A 21,127-nucleotide genomic window follows, 5' to 3' on the forward strand; every position below is an offset into this window, starting at 1 on the left:
ACCACTTCCCTGGGCAGCCTATCGTAATGCCACACAACCCTTTCAGAAAAGGAATTTCACCTGATATCCAACCTAAACCTTCCCTGCCACAACTTATGGCCATTTCCCTTCATTTTATCCCTTGTTGAAGATCTCAAATATCTAGGATTAAAAATAAATAAATCTCCCCCTATAATCCAGAAACAGACAGCAACCTTTACAAGGGTAACTATCCTCCACAACTGCCCATCCCACCTTTTTCCCTTTTATGTCTCTCTCATTTCACATCTGCTCAGATACAAACTGAAGCCGGATTGGCCCAGACAATCATCCTGAATACTGTCAGAGAATCGTGTACAAAAGAAACATTCTAGGTTGTAGTCATCAACCAGGATCGTGTCTGAATTTCATACAGCTCTAGAACAAATTGCAGAAATTGGCTGTGGAAACCCAATGGAGCATTGAGATATGATACTTTCTGCAAGACGTCTACTTCTCGGACTGCTGATGAAGCAACACTAGAGAACCATGTGTGCTGCACCAGCTGGAAGACCCTTCACAAGAGAGTTGAACTCTGAGCAGCTCCAGAAATGCAGGACTGAGTTCAGGCTTCCTACAAATCCCACACAGTCTTGTGGCAAGCTCTTTTGAAAAAGTTGCTTGCTTGAAGTATCAGTTGGGGTGCCCACAGGCATCCTGCTAGCAGATAACACAACACTGACTGTTAGTTGGCCTCAAGACCATCCTCTGTGTCATTATCTGCAGCAGTTAGATGGGGCTGTGGGAAGTCTATCTACATAGGCAATGAAACTGGAAAATCCTGAAACTCTGACAAAAACTTCATCTCAGAAAATTTTCTCCCTGTATTTTTAGATGCTGATCAAAACCAAGCAATGTGCAATGTCTTGTATTCAGACACTCCAACCAGAAGTGTAATTCAAAATACGTTCTTTCTTTGTAAAGAGAGGAAAATTGATTAGTTGGTATGATTTAGGCAACCATTATTTGTTTGTTTGTTTGTTTTGAAAATCCAGTGTATTTAAGAATAGCAAACTTACTAATTAAGCTGCTAATCTTGCTTCTATTCTTAAAAAAATAATAATTAAAAAAAGCAGCAACCAGAAGTAGGAGAGATAAGCCTTTGCTTAAGTACAGTGGTGTCAACACATTAAAAATTATGCAGGAAAAAAAAAAAAATCAGAAAACAAGCACAAAGCAAAAAGAATATTCATTCTAGCACTGAACTTAAAGCTAATGAGCCCTCACTCATGTAAATGACATCAAATTTGTTCCAACTTGTACAACTGCAAAATGTCCTCCATCGAAAACAGGAGCAATTGGCAAATTTGTTGGTTAATCGGTACTGCCAAGTACTATTATCAGTCACTGAAACAGCAACAGCAGCAGAATATCTAAATTGGGTGCAGCAGCATTTGCCAAACTGTGTTGTCTAATATCACTTTTAGAACTGAACTGACAGTGATATCTTTTAATAGAGTGCCACTAATCTCTTCAGAGCAGTATCAACTTTGGTCAAATGCATTATAATCTTCTGGACAGGTCTGTGTCTTTTCTATAACTTACCTCAATAGCAGTCTATGAAGAAACTAGTTTAAAAAGGATGTAAGTGAAGAATACCTAACCTGCTGGAACAGCATGGAAATATAAAAGAAAGGTACGGCTAGACACTTTCTTGATGGAAAGACAGGAGAAGAAATGGAAGATGAAAATGGGGAGGATGGATTTCAAAAGCAATGCTATGAAATAAAAGAGCCATAAAATATTACTAAAGGAAAATAAATTAAAGAAACTTAAGGAACCTGAAGACCAATAGTAGTCTTGGAAGATCCAGCAATAAGGAATTCTGTACCCCTTGATGAAACAACTGAAAATGCCTTCAAATGTAGGTTGTGCATGGATTGCTTGAAGAAACTCAAAAAGTTCTAATTTTGTTTTTGTCACAGAAAAAAATCGACCTCCAGTAATCCCATCCCAAGGAAATCACTCTATTTTCTGTATCGATCTATGTTCAGTGTAAACAAATTCTGTGTGCCAATATCCTCAGAACTCGACTGCAGTTCATCCTTGTTGTGACTATGTTGTATTTTCGTGAAGAAACAGAACAGACAAGAAAAAGAAAATATTTTCATACTTATAATTTATATATTATATATATATATATTCCATTCTGCTACATACAGCTCAAACATTAACTAAAACACGCTTCTCCCCAGCTTCTACCATCTTATTTTCAGCTACCATTTGTCAAGCACTGTAAAAGTTAGAAAACAAGGAGGAAACAGGAATATCTGAAAGATCTCAGGACACATTTCATTCACTATCTTCCAAACTCTCTTCCCAAGAGTTTAACACTTCTCAGAGATATATCTAACCTAAAGCCATGGATCATGGCTAAGAGCCAGAACTGTCAATCTTTCATAAGATATTAGCATACAAATTGTTGTGTCCTTTTTTTTGTTGTTGTTTGTTTTCCAGACAATGTATGTTATAGTAATTTCACTTGAGATCCAGATTTTCATTTTTACTTTTAATTCTAAATTATCTCCAATAAATTATCTGAAAGGTGATATTTCACCTGTGGAATATTTATTTATTTATTTATTTAAATCAGTTTAACTGTTGGACTGCTACCAAAACACCAACTTAAAAAACAAATCCTAAATACCAATAATTGGAACAGAGAATGGCTTATCCAATGTCCTGTTCCACCGCCAAAACGAAAAAACAAACAAACTTCTACTGTTAAATCAGAACCATCATTCATTCTGTAATAGCGAATAGGCAAACTAGAATACCTTTCACTTAGATCTCTGGATTTGCTGCTTTTTATTAATAGTATAAACACTCATCCCAACTGTTAGCAGATAATGTACACATTTGTAAGTTACCCTTTATGGTGCAGTAGCGGTACTCAGTGAGAAAGGGTTTGCATATCTGAAAAAAACTGTTGCCTTTAAAAATGAATAAAGTCAGTAACAAGGTAATCTTCAGTGCATGACATCTTCATAAAATTAAATATGGGCCCGATCAAGGAAACTCTATATTAACACAAGTGGTCATGTTGAAGTAACCAGCATCATCTACATAATAATATAGCATAGTTTGCATTCTTAAGTGAAGGCATGTTAATTTGGTTGGTTGGTTCTTCAACTAATAACTGAACACCTTTTGGTTTGTGCTTGGAACAATTCTGCTAAATTTAAACGTTTTAATAACCTTCTTGTAATTAAATCAACACAGACAACCTATTCCTCAGAAATGTTTTATCTAATCAGTTGGAGATTGATTTGGGAGTCACTTTACTTTGTAGCTTTTGTCAAAGCCTTTTCCTCTCCCTCCCCCCCCAAAAAAAAAACAATAATCCAATAAAAACAAATGAAAACAAGAAACAAACTCACAATTTCAAGCCTTGATAACTGTATTTTTCCACTTCCAGTAATAACTTGAATTTATGCTTTTAAATTAATTAGGAAATGCTGTCATCATGAACTGCGTATTGCTCCAGACTCTTTAACTACTTAATTAGCTACTAAAACACTGCAAAGGAGCTGACATTGTGTTAAAAGAGGAGCAAAATGATCATTTCTCCACACATCCCCCACCCTTTTACACACAAAAGTTTGTGTAAGCACTTACCTGCTGGGTAGCGTTCAATAACTGGCCAGTTGTCCACCTGTAATGTGGCATTGCCACCACTTCTCGTGAAACGTACTACATGGTATTTTCCATCATTAATGATTGCGTTGATCTCTTCGATAGAGATGTCATCAGTTCCAACATTAAATTTAACTCCAATTTTTCCCTGGTGCTGCATATTAAAAAAATAAATAAAATAAAGGGGGAGAAGGGAAGGAGAAAAAGAAGAACAAATTAAGAGTTGTTTTAGCAAGACAGTGTGTCATACAGGAAAAGATTTCCAACAACATCTTCCCTCCTCAGATTTAACTTCTGAAGGCAGTGACAAGCCTCCTGACAGTTCAGTAAGTCCAGGACATTTCTTTGATGGATAATTGATATTCCAAATGAGTTATTTCACCAAATTGAGTTCTCTCTTTTTCCAAGACCAAGATGAGGAGGGGAGAAGGAAGATGAAAGCTCAAGTTTTCTTTCTTTGCCCCCCTCCCTCACCTCCAAGAGAATTAAATACCTTTCTTTCCTTTTGGGATTTCAAAATGGAAAGAATCAGTGTCACTTGGAAACTTGGAAGAAGTATGAGGATTTGCATTTCCATTTTTTTTTTGTCTTTTTATTTTTCCCCCAGTGGAGAGAGTCTTTTCATCACATTGTACTAACTCTAAATCATTAAGACAAGGATGGACCAAGTGACAAATGGAGTTTCCTGATCTGAGCTAGAAAGGAGTGAAAGGTATTTGTGAAACAGAGAGCATCATGTTCTCACTGAAGAGCAAGACTGATTCTTCTGCTGAGATTAGCCTGTAAACTCCTGTGTCTGAGAATGCCTCCAGCTAAGAATGCTTCACTCACATGTTTATACCCAGGACTAAGGCTGTTGGCTTTCCAGAGAATTGAGATATTGGCATGTCTTCATTTTTATTGTCTTTTAATTATTAAAGTGAACATGTGAATAGGACATTTAGAGTTTAACAAAGACTTTTAAAGAGTATTAGAAGTTTAAATTAAGGGTTTCATGTTTCATTTTTCTCCTATAGAAGCAATTATATTCCTGAATAAGGACATTTATTAAATTAAGGAGAAAAAGAAAGAACTGCACAGCATGACATTGAGGGGTTTTGCATAATAAGTGGCAATCTTATGTGAAATTTCATGTTCTTACTGGTACTTTTCTTAAAAGTTAAAAAACTCCTTAATGTTTTTACACTACCACATGCAACACAATGAAATATTTTACTTCATACTTCTTGGTATGAATATCACTTTGATCTTTCCAGACTCAGCTTCACCTCTCCAGCAAAGCTTTTCTATCTGCTCCCTCTTTCTCTTACTATCCTGGCAATACACCTCGTAGTAGCTCCTCACCTCTGGAGGTCTCCCTAGTGGTTAACTCAGGAGTTCTTCCACTTTATTTTATTTTTAAATATCCGACTGCAACTTCCAATACTGCCTGAATTTTCCATTTACACAGTTAAGCAGCTGCTGAACACCTCTGGAGAAAGTAATGCAACCCTGTGGAAGCTCCCACCACAGTAAGTTGTACTTTTCTTCATTTTACTATCACCTGTAGCTATTCAGCTATGATTTTTTAAAAACTATAAAACGGACCATTTTATACTGAGATTTGCAGAACGACTCTGGAAAGCAAATTGTTAAATTTATTTACTTGCTCAGTTGCTTAATCAATTTCTAAACACACCTTTTCTCTCCTTGTGGTTTGTCTTAGCATTTCTCTATTGACTTTCTCTATCTCCTACTTTTCCATGCCTATAAGATGTCAATGAGGGGTCTGCCTCACCTAGCACACACATTCGCCTTCTTCCGCCTCAGGTGTGAGTTGCAGAGCAATCTCCAAGTTATCCTGGGAGAATAACCATAGCTCTTCTTTATTGCAGCTGGTTCAACTATGGTTTAGAATAGATTTCAACACTTTTCTCCCATGGATGCAGTATCTTATTTGCTTCACCTGTTTCTTTCATATGCTTATATACAGAAATATATACAAAGAAATACAACATTGTTTTGGCCCTAATGCCATCTCTTCTTTAGAAAATTTATGAAATGCAGAAAAATGGCATGCTAATGATAATGACATATGCACCCTTTCACAACACTTTGAAGAAATCAAAGGCATTGAGGATTAAAAAAAAAGCTAATTTCACAGTGATTCATAATTATACTATTCATAACCTACACTTTGCATACCTGCTTTTCTATTTGCTATATATGTCTGTATATATATATATATTCTTTTAGGTGAAAAAAAATGACAAAGGAAAAAAACACCTTTCAGCAAATAGGACAGGTGTAGTCAAAATGAAGTGGCATAAAAGGTGAATATATTATCACCTTCTCCAAATTATTATAATGCAGTGCTGCATTGTAAATGGCCAGGCATTGTCAAGTGAAATTAATGTTTTACAGACACAAGTGCAGATCTTTAGCCTTACTTACACATACCTGCAAGTGTCCCTGACTTCCTTACATTTGTACAGAAGTACTGTGCACAGTGCACAAAGCACAGAGCTGCATTAGCAGAGTATATTACTCTAATAGCTGATAATATTCTATATAGATTATTTTTGGCTGTATTTCTAATATATTTGTGTAGCTGAGAATGTGAAAAACCCTATATTTAAGGGAGATTTTTTTTTTACACCTCTTCAGCATCTATGGGAATGTAACCTCCTATAAAACAAGGAAGCAAATCTGACTTTCAAGTTTAAGTCTTATCATTAAGACTTAAAAAATGGTGGCCTGTCATGCTAAACATGATACGGAGTAGAACCCCATTGTGCATGGCACTTAAAAACCTCAATATACAATTATTATTGTGGATCAGCTGAAGTACAGTAACCTGTTTAGATAACCTGATCCCAGCCCCGTGATATTTAATATAATTAGAAAGGACTGCCTTTTTTAAATGTGAAGCATACTGAATTACTATTTCCACTTCTTAACCTTTGCAAGCCTCAGTTACATAGTGCAGTAGTACAAATATGATTTCCTTTATCGGTTGTTCATCCATAATAATCTTTTAGTTAGTCTTCCAATCAGAAATGGCCTCAGACAAATGCTCAGTCGGAGTTTCCCTCTTAGCACCCTCATGATGGGCACTACAGGAATGTTTGTGTATTACTAAGCACCACAATAAATCAGCATTACTGTTGAATTATGTTATCCTTGCCAGTGACCTGAAATAGCAGAGCATTTCACACTCATGTTTCTAGGGGTTTATTTTTGCCCACTAGAAAAGATGATCATTTCCTAGCTCCCTGGTAAAAATCAGATCTGTTCATAGGGTCTGTAGAAGTCTACTTCACTGTTTACAGCTGTTAGCTTGGTTTCATTTTTCTCCCAGTTGAGAGAGAACATAGTAATGGAATCAACTCATTTTCTATTGTGTCTTGATCTAATCTGAACCAGAACAGCTGAAATAAAAGAGTGTAGACATGTAGGAAATGGGAAAGTCTCCAATATTCTCTTTGATAGGGGACAGAAGAAAGGACACTTTCAGGAGAAGTAAAAAAAAAATAAAAAATAATAATAAAAAAAATCAGGAAACAGTGTAAATGTTGTCCTGTCTCTCTGGAACTTTGAACTTCAAACCAGAAAGCGCTATGAGTATTGCTTGCAAGCATCACACCACCACCACTCCCCGGAACAAAGCAGCAGAGGGACCTCTGATTCGCCTACAGAGAAACTAAGCAACACTGCACTCCAACCAGCAGTTCTTCAGAAAAACATAACTTTCAGTTTGCAGGTGTTTTGTGCTTGTAGCTCTCCTGAGATCAGGGTTAACTTTCTTTCTACGGCACCACCCAGGCAGATGAGGACACTTGGTATTACCTCAAGTAACCTTACATGTTAATGCAACATCGGTTTTGCCTACAGTTTAACCTCTGCAGTCCAGCCACTTGTAGGAATCCAAACTCACAGAGTGAAGATATGTTAATGGCTTCAAGTTAGCTTCACATGAGCCATCAATGCACGCTTACAGCCCAGAAAGTCACCACATCCCGGGCTGCATCGAAAGAAGCATGGCAGCAGATCAAGGGAGGTGATTATTCCCCTCTATTCTGCTTTCATGAGACTCCACCTGGAACACTGTGTTCAGTTCTAGGGCCCTCAATATCAGAGACAAGGACCTAATAGAGTGAGTCCAGAGGACAGCCACAAAGATTATCAAAGGGCTGGATTACCCCTGCTACGAAGACAGGCTGAGAACCATTCTATGATAAAAGTGTGAGACCAATTCGAAAGTTAGGACTTAGAGGTGGAGGTCCAATACTATATTCCGATGTGCTCTGAAATGTTAAGAGCTTTGACTGCTCAGACAGGATAGGTGCATGCCTATATACTGGTCATGTCTATGTATTTTGTCTTCAAAGGCACTGGCAGCTGCTATTGTACTCTAGAAAATTTTCAGGAATTGTGTGCTTTAAATTCTTCTACCTTGGCTTTAACAAGCTTTTGACAGAACTATAAATGCTGATAAACCGGAGAACCAAGTGAGAAAGGTGAAATGCAAAGCAAGCCAGCAACTGACAGTGCAATTTGTTTCCTGCCAGACCCTACTCCTGTGCTACTGATCTGCCAACTCCAAAAGCAATAAAATTTACAGTAGTATAAAAAGCACATATATACATCTCCAGAATAATGATATTTTCCATGGTATTGTCAGGGTTTTGCTGCTCTCTGTAGTAATAATTCTGGAATCAGTCAAACACCTATGTGCAAATTTGGCACAACAGTAGTTTTAGAGAAGACCACAGACAACCTAAGCTCATAATACTTACAACCTTTAACCACTTCCAAAGAAAAGTAATAAAACTGTGACTCCCCCAGGTGAACAAATAGAGAAAAAACAAAACAAACCAAAACATTAATGCCTGCCATCTTGTGTCTTATAAAATCACCGCCCAGAGGCACAACTTTCTGGTGAATGCAGTTAACAAAATCTTAGAACTAACTGATGGCTTACTTTGATTTTATTAAGGAATAAATTTATTGAGTTCAACTGAGAAAACGGAGACCAATTCCACTCAAATATAATCAGAGGCCAATATTCTACATTACAGAAATGCATGCAGAATCATTAAAATAATTATAGCATGAGTCCTCTAGGGACATGTCTATGCACAAATAGTACTGTTTTCTCAGGAAGTGAGGAGGGGGATGTATAATGGACAGAAGATACAAATGGACAGAAGATACATTTGAACTGCAAGATTGAGTAACTACATATGTTTTAGCCAAGTGATCCAATAGTATTTCTTATTAACATCTATTATCTTCCAGAGGAAATGTTTCCTGGGGAAGGGCTTAGAAAACATTGTCATGATTTTGCCTGGGGGGGGGGGTAATTTTCTTTAAAAATGAAATAAATTTTTTAATTTATTTTATTTTTGATAAAAATTCTGGCAATAACACACCAATGCTTTAGTTTTTGCTGAGCAGTACTTACACAGAGCTAATTAATGACTTTTCAGCTTGTTGTGCTGCCCTGCCAGTGAGGAGGCTGGGGGTGCCCAACAAGCTGGGAGGGGACACAGCCAAGACAGCTGACCCAGACTGACCAAAGGGACATTCCTACCATGTGGTGTCACACTCAGCAATAAAAGCTGAAGTAAAGGAAGAAAAAGGAGGAAAGGGGGGGCGTTTGAAGCAATGGCATTTGTCTCCTCAAGAAACCATTATGCATGATGAGCCCTGCCTTCCTGGGAGTGAAGAGAGATAATAATCAACCTAATTTTCACAGCAATAATGAAATATTTCAGTCTATTGCAGGAAAGTTTTTGGTCTACTGAAGGAAACCTTATTATAGGCATAGACATTCTTGCATCTTCCCTCATCCCAAGTACTTACAGTATGGTTTTGTCTCTTCATGAGCTCAGAAAGGTAACTATTTCCTGTGATGAATTACAGCTTTCAGCATATCACTGCTTGACATACTGTAGAAAACGTAGGAGGGGCTTGAAAACTATCATACAGCTAGCAGGCAAAGTTATCAGTCCTAGGTTGGCACTTCAAGCAAGGAGGAAAGGTTTTTGCTGATGTTTGTTAGGGTGCATCCACTCTGTATTCAGTCTTTCATAGGCTGTTATCTGACAAGACTGAAGCTGTTCAGTTTCTACTTCTTTTCCCCAAAGCTGTAAATATTTAGCTATGGTGGAGACAAATAATTCTTTTCCCTTTCCTGATTGCTAAGTGAAGTGACTGACCTATTCCCCATGATCCTTCTTTCCAGTTCTCAACATTTATTTGCATCTTTCCTCATATTTGCTTATTTCTTAAACCCGCAGCTCTGCAGTCCTTGGGATATGAGGAAGTCTCAATTTTCATTTTAAAATAAGTTCCTAGTTCTGATAATTATACAGAAAAGCTTAGAACCCAAAGCCTTATGGGCTACTGCAAGAGCAGGCTAATATAAAGAACTGAAAAACTGTTAAATCTCATGATTTTAAACTAAATGCTTGACTTCCCCCTCTCCCCTCAACAGCTGGAGGCATGACACAGTGCAATTGACAAATAATTTCATTACTTTCATACCATATCTGAGCAAAATGCAGCAAAGTGGTGCTTGCTTTCAATCACTCTCCCAGCAATTTTGACTGCTCCTCCTTCATCACTGGACCCTGCTTCTGCAAAGATTTGTTCTCCGTTACTTGGCTCTCAGCCTCCTGCTTACTAAGACAGCAGGAGTAGAGGGATGAATGGACAATACTTTCTAAACTACTCGACAAGACCTGATCTACAGTTGGCTGGTCTGGTTGCACAGCTTTCAAGGCCTTGGGGAAGAGTCTGTTACACAGTGTGCTTGCATTTAGGAAGTTTTTTCATGACTTGAAGGTTTGAGCTACAGCTGGAATCCCAAATGCCACGACTGGATTCCAGCAAGAAGCACAGTGCAGTCTGTGGTACCCATTCACACATACCACTCTAATTTAAAATGTGATCTCAGCAACAAAACACTGTCTACTGCTACACTTGGTCACTATTCAAACTACTCAGAGAGGAAAAATGCTGTCTGAAGAGCCACCAACGTTACCAATATTTCCTGCAGCATCTGTGCATGCTCACCTAAGTGAAAACCATAGCGCACATTTTTCATCTAGCAGTGACAATACAAGGCACTTCAAAAACATATCTTTAATCATAAATATATATCAGCAACCCTCTTTTTTTCCTCCACTAATTTTGGAGTCCTCAATCTGTTGTTTAGTGGATTTTGTTAAAAGGAGAGAGAGAATTTGCAATATATCTTGTTCTAACATTTTATTCAGAAGCTCTGTAAGATGATCTCATAAACCTTTAAATGACCTCAGTCACAAGTCATGAAGGTAAATATATTTTCTAAAATACTACAGAAATAATAATAATAAAAAAATGTTTACCTTATACCCCTGGTTGATATATAAAAAATAGCACCAATACATAACAATGTTATGTACTGAAATACATACAGATGCTACCAGAGCTACTGCACTCTTAAATGTTGTTCTGTAAAAATTAAGAAGTTTCTCACCTTAAACCAATGACCCTTACAAGAAGTACGTGAAATACGGGCCCACCATCATACTAATTTACGACTGAGGCATACATTAAAAACAAAAATAAAATCTGTAAGAGGCTTACTAAGTGGAAGAAGTGACACGATTTTTTTTTTTTTTTTCCACAAAATATCATATATCCTCAGAATCAAAATCGTCTCAGTAATGTATCATGGACTGCCATGCTCACCATCTTGGCAGGAAGAAGCTAGTCTTTACTGCTATGACATAATGACTTGTATCACTTTCTGCTTTAAAATATCACTTTCTGATCAATTGTATCACTTTCTGCTCAGTCAGGTGAAGTTCCTGGTGACTGAAAAAAGGGAAAACACTCCCATTTTTAAAAAGGGTAGGAAGGAGAACCCAGGGAACTACAGACTGGTGAGCTTCACCTCTGTGCCTGGCAAGATCATGGAACAGATCCTCCTGGAGGTAATGTTCAGGCACGTGCAAGATGAGGAGGTGATCTAAGACAGCCAGTAGAGCTTCACCAAGGACAAATCATGCCTCACCAATCTTGTGGCCTTCTATGATAGTGACTGCATCAGTTGGCAAGGGAAGACTAAACAATGTCATCTACTTGGACTTCTGTAAGGGTTTTTGACACAGTTCCACACAACATTCTAGTCTCTAAATCGGAAAGATAAGGATTTGAAGGGTAGAGCATCCAGTGGATAAGGAATCGGCTTGATGATTGCACCCAGAGAATAGTGGTCAATGATTCTATGTCCAAGTGGAGGCCAGTATCGAGTGGTGTCCCTCAGGAGTCTGTCTTGGGACCAATGCTTTTCAATATCTTCATCAATGACACAGATGATGGGATTGAGTGCACTCTCAGCAAGGTTGCAGATGACACCAAGCTGAGCGGTGCAGCTGGTACCAAAGAAGGAAGAGATGATAACATTCAAAGGGACATGGACAGGCTGGAGAAGTGGGCCACGTAAATTGCACGAGGTTCAACAAGGCCAAGTGCAAAGTGCTGCACTTGGGCTGCAGCAATCCCAGACATGAGTACAGACTGGGAGAAGAGCTCATTGAGAGCAGTCCTGCAGAGAAAGACAAAAAGCTTGACGTGAGCCACCAGTGCATACTTGCAGCCCAAAAGGCCAACTGCATCCTGGGCTGCATCAACAGAGGCGTAACCACCAGGTCAAGGGAGGTGATTATGCCCCTCTACTCTGCCCTCATGAGGTCCCACTTGGAGTACTGCATCCAGGTTTGGGGCCTCTAGCACAAGAAATATGCAGATCTGTTAGAAAGGGTCTAGAGGAGGGCCACAAAGATGATCAGAGGGCTGGAGCACCTTTCCTATGAAGAAAGGCTGAGAGAGCTGGGGCTGTTCAGCCTGGAGAAGGGAAGGCTCTAGGAAGACCTTATTGCTGCCTTTCAATACTTAATGGGGGCTTATAAAAAGGATGGAGAAGCACTTTTTACTTGGGTGGATAATGATAGAACTAGGGGGAACGGTCTTAAACTAAAAGAGGATAGATTTAGATTAGACATCAGGAGGAAAATCTTCACTGCAAGGGTAGGGAGTCCCTGGAAAAGGTTGCCCAGAGAAGTTGTGGATGCCCCATGGTTGGATGGGGCCTTGGCCAGCCTGATCTAGTTGGTGGCATCCCTGCCTATGGCCGGGGAGTTGGAGTTAAATGATCTTTTAGGTCCTTTCCAACTTGAGCCATTCTATGATACTATATAATTGTTGTGACAAATTGTTCTAAATATTGTTACAGCCATTTGATTTACACATAAAACTCAGTAAGCAGAAAATGTAGAAGTATGTATAAATCTGCAATTCTGACACTGCATTTTCAATACCCAGGCTGCACTGTTTTTGTTTAGATTTAAACATCATAATTCTTACTGCTATATATCATAGCAGTATTATTTCAACTTATTCTGATGATGAATTACTGAGATGATACAATTTTCCTAACAACCAGCCCCCCAAAATGCAATAGTTAGGGAAGACATATGGTGTAGAGCCTGCAGCAGCAGCATACTGCATCTTATTATCCACTCAGCATCATTACTGCAGCACACAAAATCAAATTTTTCTGACAATATGCAATAAAGAACAATTTAAGTAGTCAGCCCTTAACCTGGTACTTTCTGTCAAACAAACTTGTAGCACAGAAATGCCTTAACCTTGCTAGCATCTCACCCAAGAATTCGCAATTGTGGTGAGCTGGTATGGATGGGTCAAAGAGACTACAGATGCTGTTATACCAAACAGAGCCTCATTTGAAGGGAAAGAAAGCCTGGCCAAGGTAACTCACATGCCTTGACTTTGCTCTTGCACACTTATTTTCCATGCAGACAGGCACCTGTGAGCCTGTACACCTCAAATATAGTATGCTCAGCCTGAGAAATGACAACTATTTGGGAGCTCTAGCTACCCAAACTGTTTCTCCCCTCACATATGTCAGTATGTGTTTCCAGATGAGCATCAAAGTGAAAATTAGGCTTGGTTTCTATCTTTTTATAGGGTTTTTATACTGAGAAAATGAACATAGTTTTCCCAGGACTGGATACAGTTGTCTTGTAAAGATACTCCTGGGGAAAAACAAAAACAAACAAACAAAAAGACATAGCACCTTGATGTCAGAATAATTTAATCTGCACTAGAAACAGTGTGGCTTTAATGATATTGATTTCTGTGCTTAGAAAAGCTTCAGAGAATTCTTCCAATAATTTGCGTGTCTGAAACAAATCCAAAGTCAGAGTCAGTAGGAGGCACAACTGGGACTAGAAGCAATTAATCAGCAAATTCTCAAGCAGCCTTTCATGCTAAATGATTAATAGCCATATGATCAACAACACACATGCTCCTGAAAACACAAGTAATAATTTTTTTTGAGAATCTGGGTCAAAGAGTTTTTCCATATTAAAAACCTGTAAGGAGTTATTAAAAACAAAAAATTGTTTTAGACACCCAACTCCAATTGAGCTGTAATGAAAACTGAATTTCTACCTACCATTCAGGCCTTTAAAAGCTTCACATTAATATGAATGGTAATCTTGAATATATTGACAGATATTTTCAGATACATACCACTGACACTGGACAAAGTAAAAAAAAAAAAAAAAAAAAAATCACTTTTGTTTAAATGTGGGCTTTGCATGCTTTTATTCTTCTGATTGCCTGTATAGAAATAAATTTACAGAAGTGTTTCCTAACTCTTCTCTTGGTTTGGGGTCTCCAACTGGAAACAACCTGGTCCTAATTTATCTTGGTGGCTAAGTGATATAAAAGTTTCACACCTGAACAGTGGACCTAGATTAATATTTTTGCCTCTTACTTGAAAAATAAAGAAAACATTACAGTTTCACTTCAGAAACTTACTGTACATCTGAAATAATATACATCTGCAGAATGGTTCAGAAGAAATCAGAGGACAACATCAAACACTGGTCTATGAAACACATGTAGTGAAGTGAAAAAGCCTTGCACAAGAAAACATACGTTTGCTATGTACCTATCTGGCAAATCCTGGCTGTTGTCTCATTTTCTGAGCATTCACACCTTTTCCTGTAGCCAGCTCTTACCATGAAGTGTAGAGTCATCCTATAGCAAGCTTTAATACTATGTTTTAAATACGTTATGTTAGTCGTCTCTTTTATCTTTTTGTCACCTTGAAAATCTTTCAGAATCAAAAGCAATTTGACAATTTCCCTGCATGCTGTGCTGAGATGTGCAATGCAGAGTAGCCTATTACCAATGCTACAACAGAGGATCTTCTTTTGATCACTTAATGCAGCAGAGCATGTAAAAACCTTACACTGACTACATGGAGCACATGAAGTGATCAAACACTGTCAGTTGACTGGACTGTGAAATTCAACTTGTAGCTGGAAGGGGAAAGCAAAAGCTGATAACTGTCTCTACATTTTCCTCTGCTACTGCTGCTAACAGTCCCCTAGGTTTGAATGAGATTGCACTGGCATCTTTAAAACAAAACAAACCCAAACCAAAACACAGACACACACAGAACAAAAACAAAACAAAACAAACCAACTAAAAACACTCAGTGGAAGAGAAGTGCCATAAAGTACTAAAATGACTGTGTAAAGGAGATCAACAGCTTCCTACGAGGAATACATATTTGAAAGAAGCATCACAAAATAGCATGAGCAGTTTTAACAATGTGTTCCTCAAAATGTATGAAGCTTGCAAATGAACTTACTTGTATTTAGAACAAACCTGCCAGATACTTGAAAAGCCTAACCTCAAGCAAACCAGACAAAAGTAAACCAGAAATTAACCCATGGCACAGGAGTTTTGCATACATCAGAGTTTAGTACTGTCAGGTTCTGAATGCCTCTCCAATGAAGGGAACAGTCAGGAATTTTGCTGCTTCACTGGAATGATTCAAATCAGGCTGAATTATGGCCAAACACATTATTTGTTTTCATGAACACAATGGTATTAAAAAACAAACAAACAAACAAAAAAACCTAATAGGATATAAATACTTATATAAACACACAGAGCAACAGCCACTAACAGCCAGAATTGCAGGATGCATCATCTTCAATTTGCACGTAGAAATTAAACAATGTCATACTTTCAGTTACGAATTCATCACTTCTTATGTAATTTACAATAGACTTGCAATACTATTGGAAATTGTCACTTTTTAAATGAGGTCTCTGTTAGGCAACAACAGTCATCTTTTGAGGACGTTACTCTAACTTCACTGACAGTGTATTCCTTATTTCTGCCATTAGTGCATCTTTGTTTGTCCCTTTGTGCTTTTGAGATGCCTGCCAAATGTTTATCTCTGAAAATTAAAAGTAACTCCACTGAAGACAGTGTCACTTCAGAAATAGTGAAATCGTAAAACCAGAAGATCTCTCATTATAGTTACTCGTCACTTTTTTTCAGAAGTTCTCCCTCTTTTGTGGTTTAACCCGGCTGGCAGCTAAACACCACACAGCCATTTACTCACCTTCCCCCCTCCCTCTCTGGGATGGGGGAGAGAAACGAGAAAATAAAACTGAAGCCTGTGGGTTGAGATAGAGACAGTTTATTAAGAAGAAGATATAATAATAATAATAATAATAGTACTGCTACTAATAATGTGTACGAAACAAGTGATACACAATGCAATTGCTCACCACCCGCTGACTGATGCCCAGCCCAACCCCGAGCAGCCAGCCCCCCACCCCGGCTAGCCACCCCTATATATTGTTCAGCATGACGTCAGATGGTATGGAATACCCCTTTGGCCAGTTTGGGTCAGCTGTCCTGGGTCTGTCCCCTTCCAGCTCTTGCTGCACCCCAGCCTGCCCGCTGACAGGACAGAGCAAGGAGCTGAAAAGTCCTTGGCTTGGTGTAAGCATTGCTCTGCAACAATTAAAACACCAGTGTGTTATCAACATTAGTCTCATCCTAAATCCAAAATATAGCACCCTACCAGCTACTAGGAGAAAATTAACTATATCCTAACTAAAACCAGGACAGCCTCCTACTGCTATTTTCATGTTCTCCTAGTACCTCAGCCACTCCAAAATGCAACGGAGATGGCTGGCATATCTATGACTCGTGTCACGCAAGTCTTTGATTATTGTGAAAAGCTTTGTTCTTATTTGGTCAGATTTTAGGCCTTAGCAAATACATCAGAGCAGCAGGGAATCATAAGGTCGTCTAGGTTAGAAAAGACTCTTAAGATCAACTCCAACCATCATGTAACACTGCCAAGTCTACCACTAAACCATGTCCCTAAGCATCACATCCACACATCTCTTAAATACTTCCATGGATGGCGATGCTACCATTCTGTGCAGCCTGTAGTGGTGGTTTTACTGTGCTAGGCAGCTGAACACCACAACCGCTCTCTCACTCCCCCTCCTCAGATGAGGAGGGGAAGAAGTAAAGGAAAGAACAACTCACGGGTTGAGATAAGGATAATTTAATTAAAGAGAAAAAATATTATTAAGGAAATATTATTATTAATTAAACAATTCAACTAAAGGGAAAAAAAAAAGGGAAGGGGGAAGAGGGAGGGGGAAAGGGAATAACAAAACAAAACAAGTAAAGGCTATGTGGAAGTGCAGAGGAAAGAAATTACTCTCTACTTCCCACCAATGAGCAATGCTTGACCATGTCCTTGAAGCAGGGCCTCAACGCATGTAGCCGGTGTTCGGGAGGAGGACAGACGTTTTTCGCAACAAGAGCCCACCCCTCCCCTCTTCTTCCTTTTTCCACCTTTTATTGCTGAGCATCATATGGAATGGAATATCCCTTTGGTTGGTTTAGGTCAGCTGCCCTGCTGATGTTTCTCTCTTTTTGCCCACCCCCTAGGAGGGTCAGAGAGAGTCCTGATGCTGTGCCAGCACTGCTCAGCAGCAGACACAACACCGGTGTGATACCACTGCTGTTCTAGCTACAAGTGCAGAGCGCAGCAATGTATGGGCTGCTGCAGGGAAAGTTAACATCCCAGCCAGACCCAGTACACCTGTTCCAATGCCTAACCACTCTCTTTTGAAGAAATTCTTCCTGATATCTAATCTAACCCTCTCCTGACACAATTTGAGGCTGTTTCCTCATGTTCAATTATTTGTCCCCTGAGAAAAGAGACCAACACTCACTTCACTACAGATGAGCATCTCAAAAAAGGAGGACAGAAAACACAGGTGCACTCATGAAGGGGATTCAATGACTTGTTGGAACGAGTCCTAATCTTAAGATTTATTAAAGAAAAAGAGCAGGGTAAAAAATGTGTGTCTTAAATAGGCTTCTAGGTAGCATACTTTTGAAATGCCTTGTGCTCTGCAGCAGATGACACAATGTCTTGCTGACTCTGCTAACGTCAGAGGTGAGATTTCCACGTGTGAGCTGACCACTCTTGAGCAATTTTTTAAAGAGCATGAGACTCAAAATGTCTTTGGTGTAGCATCAGGCCAGGTAGATGTGTGTGCATGTGTGTGCAGCTGAGCACACATACAGCCCATCAGACATTCTTCACTAAATGCATAAAACTTTAGGGTTATAAAAGGCAAAATGTAGTCTCATTTTCTTCTATTTTATTTTTTTCCAAATAGTTCTTTGCCCACAAATGGTCCAATTAAGCAATATCATTAGAAAACATCATACACAGGTTTATTTTTTTTTATTATTATTATTTTTTTTTTTTTTTCTCATCTGAAGTGAAGCTAGCTTTTTGCTACTTCTGCTTGGCCTGTACAATTGCTATCATTTTCTGTCTCTTTCCCCATAACACAGAGCATTTGTAATTGATAGATCTCCCCAGTAAGCATTCTTCTATTTCCTCTGGCAGCTCTGCATGTCCTGGGGACCGCTCAGGCAGAGCACTGTGCAAGTAGCACTATGCCCATTCTGCTGTGAAAAATCTCCACAAACTCCAGCACACAGAACATACCTAAAATAATGAAACAACTGGAGCTGTTCTTCCATTAAGCTTTGCTTCTTATATTACAGGAGGACTTATTTTGCCTCTTAGATAATTACAATTATTTTATGTGCAGCATCCTGCACTCAGAAACTAACCCCAAGGTAGCAAGAAAGGCATTGACTATCAAAAAAACATTTTCACCTTTTTTTTTTTTTTCCACCTACTTAAATACATCACGATCTATACAAATATATAGGTGCCTCTGTGTAGGTATGTTTACATATATATGTGTATATTCTACATACACGCTTTACGTACACACACACACATGAATGATGAGGTGAGACAAAACATCCTACTGCAAACACTCCATACAGAAGGGTTGAGAATAAAAAATAGCATAACAAATATTTGCTAATACCACCCTGTGAATGGTGTTCAGGTATTACAATGATGAGCAGAGCAGGAAAAACATGGTAAAATAGATTCTAATAGAATGATTATATTTAGTACTAATATTTGTAATCACATCAATGCACTGACTGTCTTCTGTTTTACTGATAGACAATGTGTGTTTCTATTTATAAGCAACAGGTGACAGAGGTATGACATTTGCAGATGCATGTTCTTAAGCTTTGCAGTTTTACTCTTTGAGTAATTTAACTAATGCTGTTCTAATTTAAAATGTTCTCAGTGCATCGTTTTCAGTGCTGATGGATGCTTGCCTCCTGCAGAATTCTATCAATTAAATTACTTATTCTAACCATAAAAATAAAATAATACTCTGTTTATTGTTAACAGAGAGACTAAACTATAATAAGGCCTCATGATTAATTACCTATCAGGAGGAATTGACCTTAATTAGGGTCATATTCTGTGGCAGACAGCTTAATTTATTCTTTAATTTCTGTATGTGAACACATTTCTCTCCACAGAACAATTGATTCAAAGCTCAATTCAAACTCATTTTTTTTTTAAATAAAAAATGGTATCTTTTGAAACCAGCATAACTGCTCAGAGTAAGACCCAACTGCCTTAACTAAAATTAATGTTTACTGTTTCTTACTCTTAATCCTGCTGAAATGATTATTGCACAGATGGAACTACTAGAGGCACCTGGGCAGTTCTTGCACCACTTTGCATCTTTAAACTACCTAGTTCAGGTGCTGGTACCAGTGTAAGACTGGGGCACATCACCAGACAGACAAATATTCAGACAGTCACTCTATTCTGCCTTCTCTCTTCAGTGCTCTTCCACTGTTTGAAGGGAACGGTTTTAAAACAGCTTAGCTATGTTGACAGAGCTAATTGTCACGCCTTTGACTGAAGCAGAGACAGATCTTTAACTTTGTCAGTAACAAATAAGATAGTAAGAAGTAAGAAGCAGTAAACTAAAACACCATGTAATAACACTGTATATGTAGCACAGACAATCCCACCCATACCTATATGAGGAGCAGCTGTGGCATTAAAGAAAAAAAATCTGTAGCTGGGTGCCAAACCGATCTAAGATGCTGGGTAAATACTCCAGAAATCTTGAGCTGTGTGCTGTCACAGCTGGATGTGCATCTCTACACACCCCAAGGGAGGAGGGTAGCAGGATTCTGTTCCTTCTTGTGTATCCTCATAACAACTATTTCTAAAGATTAATTTCCTAAAATAAAATAAAACAAAACAAACAAGAAAAAAAAAACAAAAAACAAAAAAAAAAAAACAAAAAAACAAAAAAACACCACCATCACCGTCTGACTTACAGTTAAAATGACTCAAATTTGAAAAGTAACATGGATTCATTATTTAAAACTACTAAATTCACAGTGCCTATTATGTTTACCTTTATTACTCTATACTTATTAGTAGAAAAGATTCTAGCTTTACTCTTAGTAACTGGGACTGAGAAAAAAACGAAAACAAAGTATGTGCACATTTTTTCTGTTTTATAGGTCAATGAAATAATATGGAGCCCCAGAACGCAAGTTGTGCAGAGATGGCCTATGATTCAATACAAAGTGTTTCTGTGAAGCCTATATATAAAAATAAATATATGAAAAGGAAAAAAAATAAAAAAGAAAAAAATATCCATAGCCAAGAGGTATGAAGCACTTAACACCTTCATAGTTTTACAATAAGGGAATATACCCAAAAGCTAATACATTGAGATAAATCTTCCATATCTAGTACCCAAGTCTTGTTAATATTATCCTGGTTGGAAAATGGACCTAGAGTTTGTTGGATAGAGAAGCAAACAAAAAGTACTGTCAGCAGTGAACTAGAGAGAACCTAAAGATTTAGTTTGCAATTTGCAATCTATGATTTTTTTTTTTTTTTTTCTGGCTATTTGTAATCTGTTGATTATAAATCTATGGTACAAGCTAGATTCCATTACTAGTGAAACACTTTTATATTACGCTTACAGCACAGAAAAACCATTAAAAACAAAACAAAGTAATAATAAAAAAAAAAAAAAAAAAAAGCAAAACTGGGCAACTCTTTACTCAGAAGGATTGAGAGTTGATTTAGGAATCACTATAGTCTTATCCCATACAGTGTCACTGCAGGGTAGAGTACCTCCCCCCCCCC

The 21,127-nt window shown here is 38.1% G+C and overlaps 1 protein-coding gene across 36 annotated transcripts in view; it reads right to left on the reverse strand.

Annotated features, from left to right (window-relative positions):
• Window positions 1–21,127, reverse strand: part of NRXN1 (neurexin 1) — a 712,085-nt gene that overhangs the window by 116,714 nt on the left and 574,244 nt on the right. For all 36 annotated transcript variants that reach the window (XM_035320187.1, XM_035320183.1, XM_035320178.1 and 33 more), the window contains one exon: window positions 3,637–3,808. In XM_035320187.1, coding sequence (XP_035176078.1) covers window positions 3,637–3,808 — 172 coding nt within the window. The remainder of the gene's footprint in view (window positions 1–3,636; window positions 3,809–21,127) is intronic.

Source organism: Oxyura jamaicensis, chromosome 3 (genome assembly GCF_011077185.1).
Source record: "Oxyura jamaicensis isolate SHBP4307 breed ruddy duck chromosome 3, BPBGC_Ojam_1.0, whole genome shotgun sequence".
NCBI classification, from domain to species: domain Eukaryota; kingdom Metazoa; phylum Chordata; class Aves; order Anseriformes; family Anatidae; genus Oxyura; species Oxyura jamaicensis.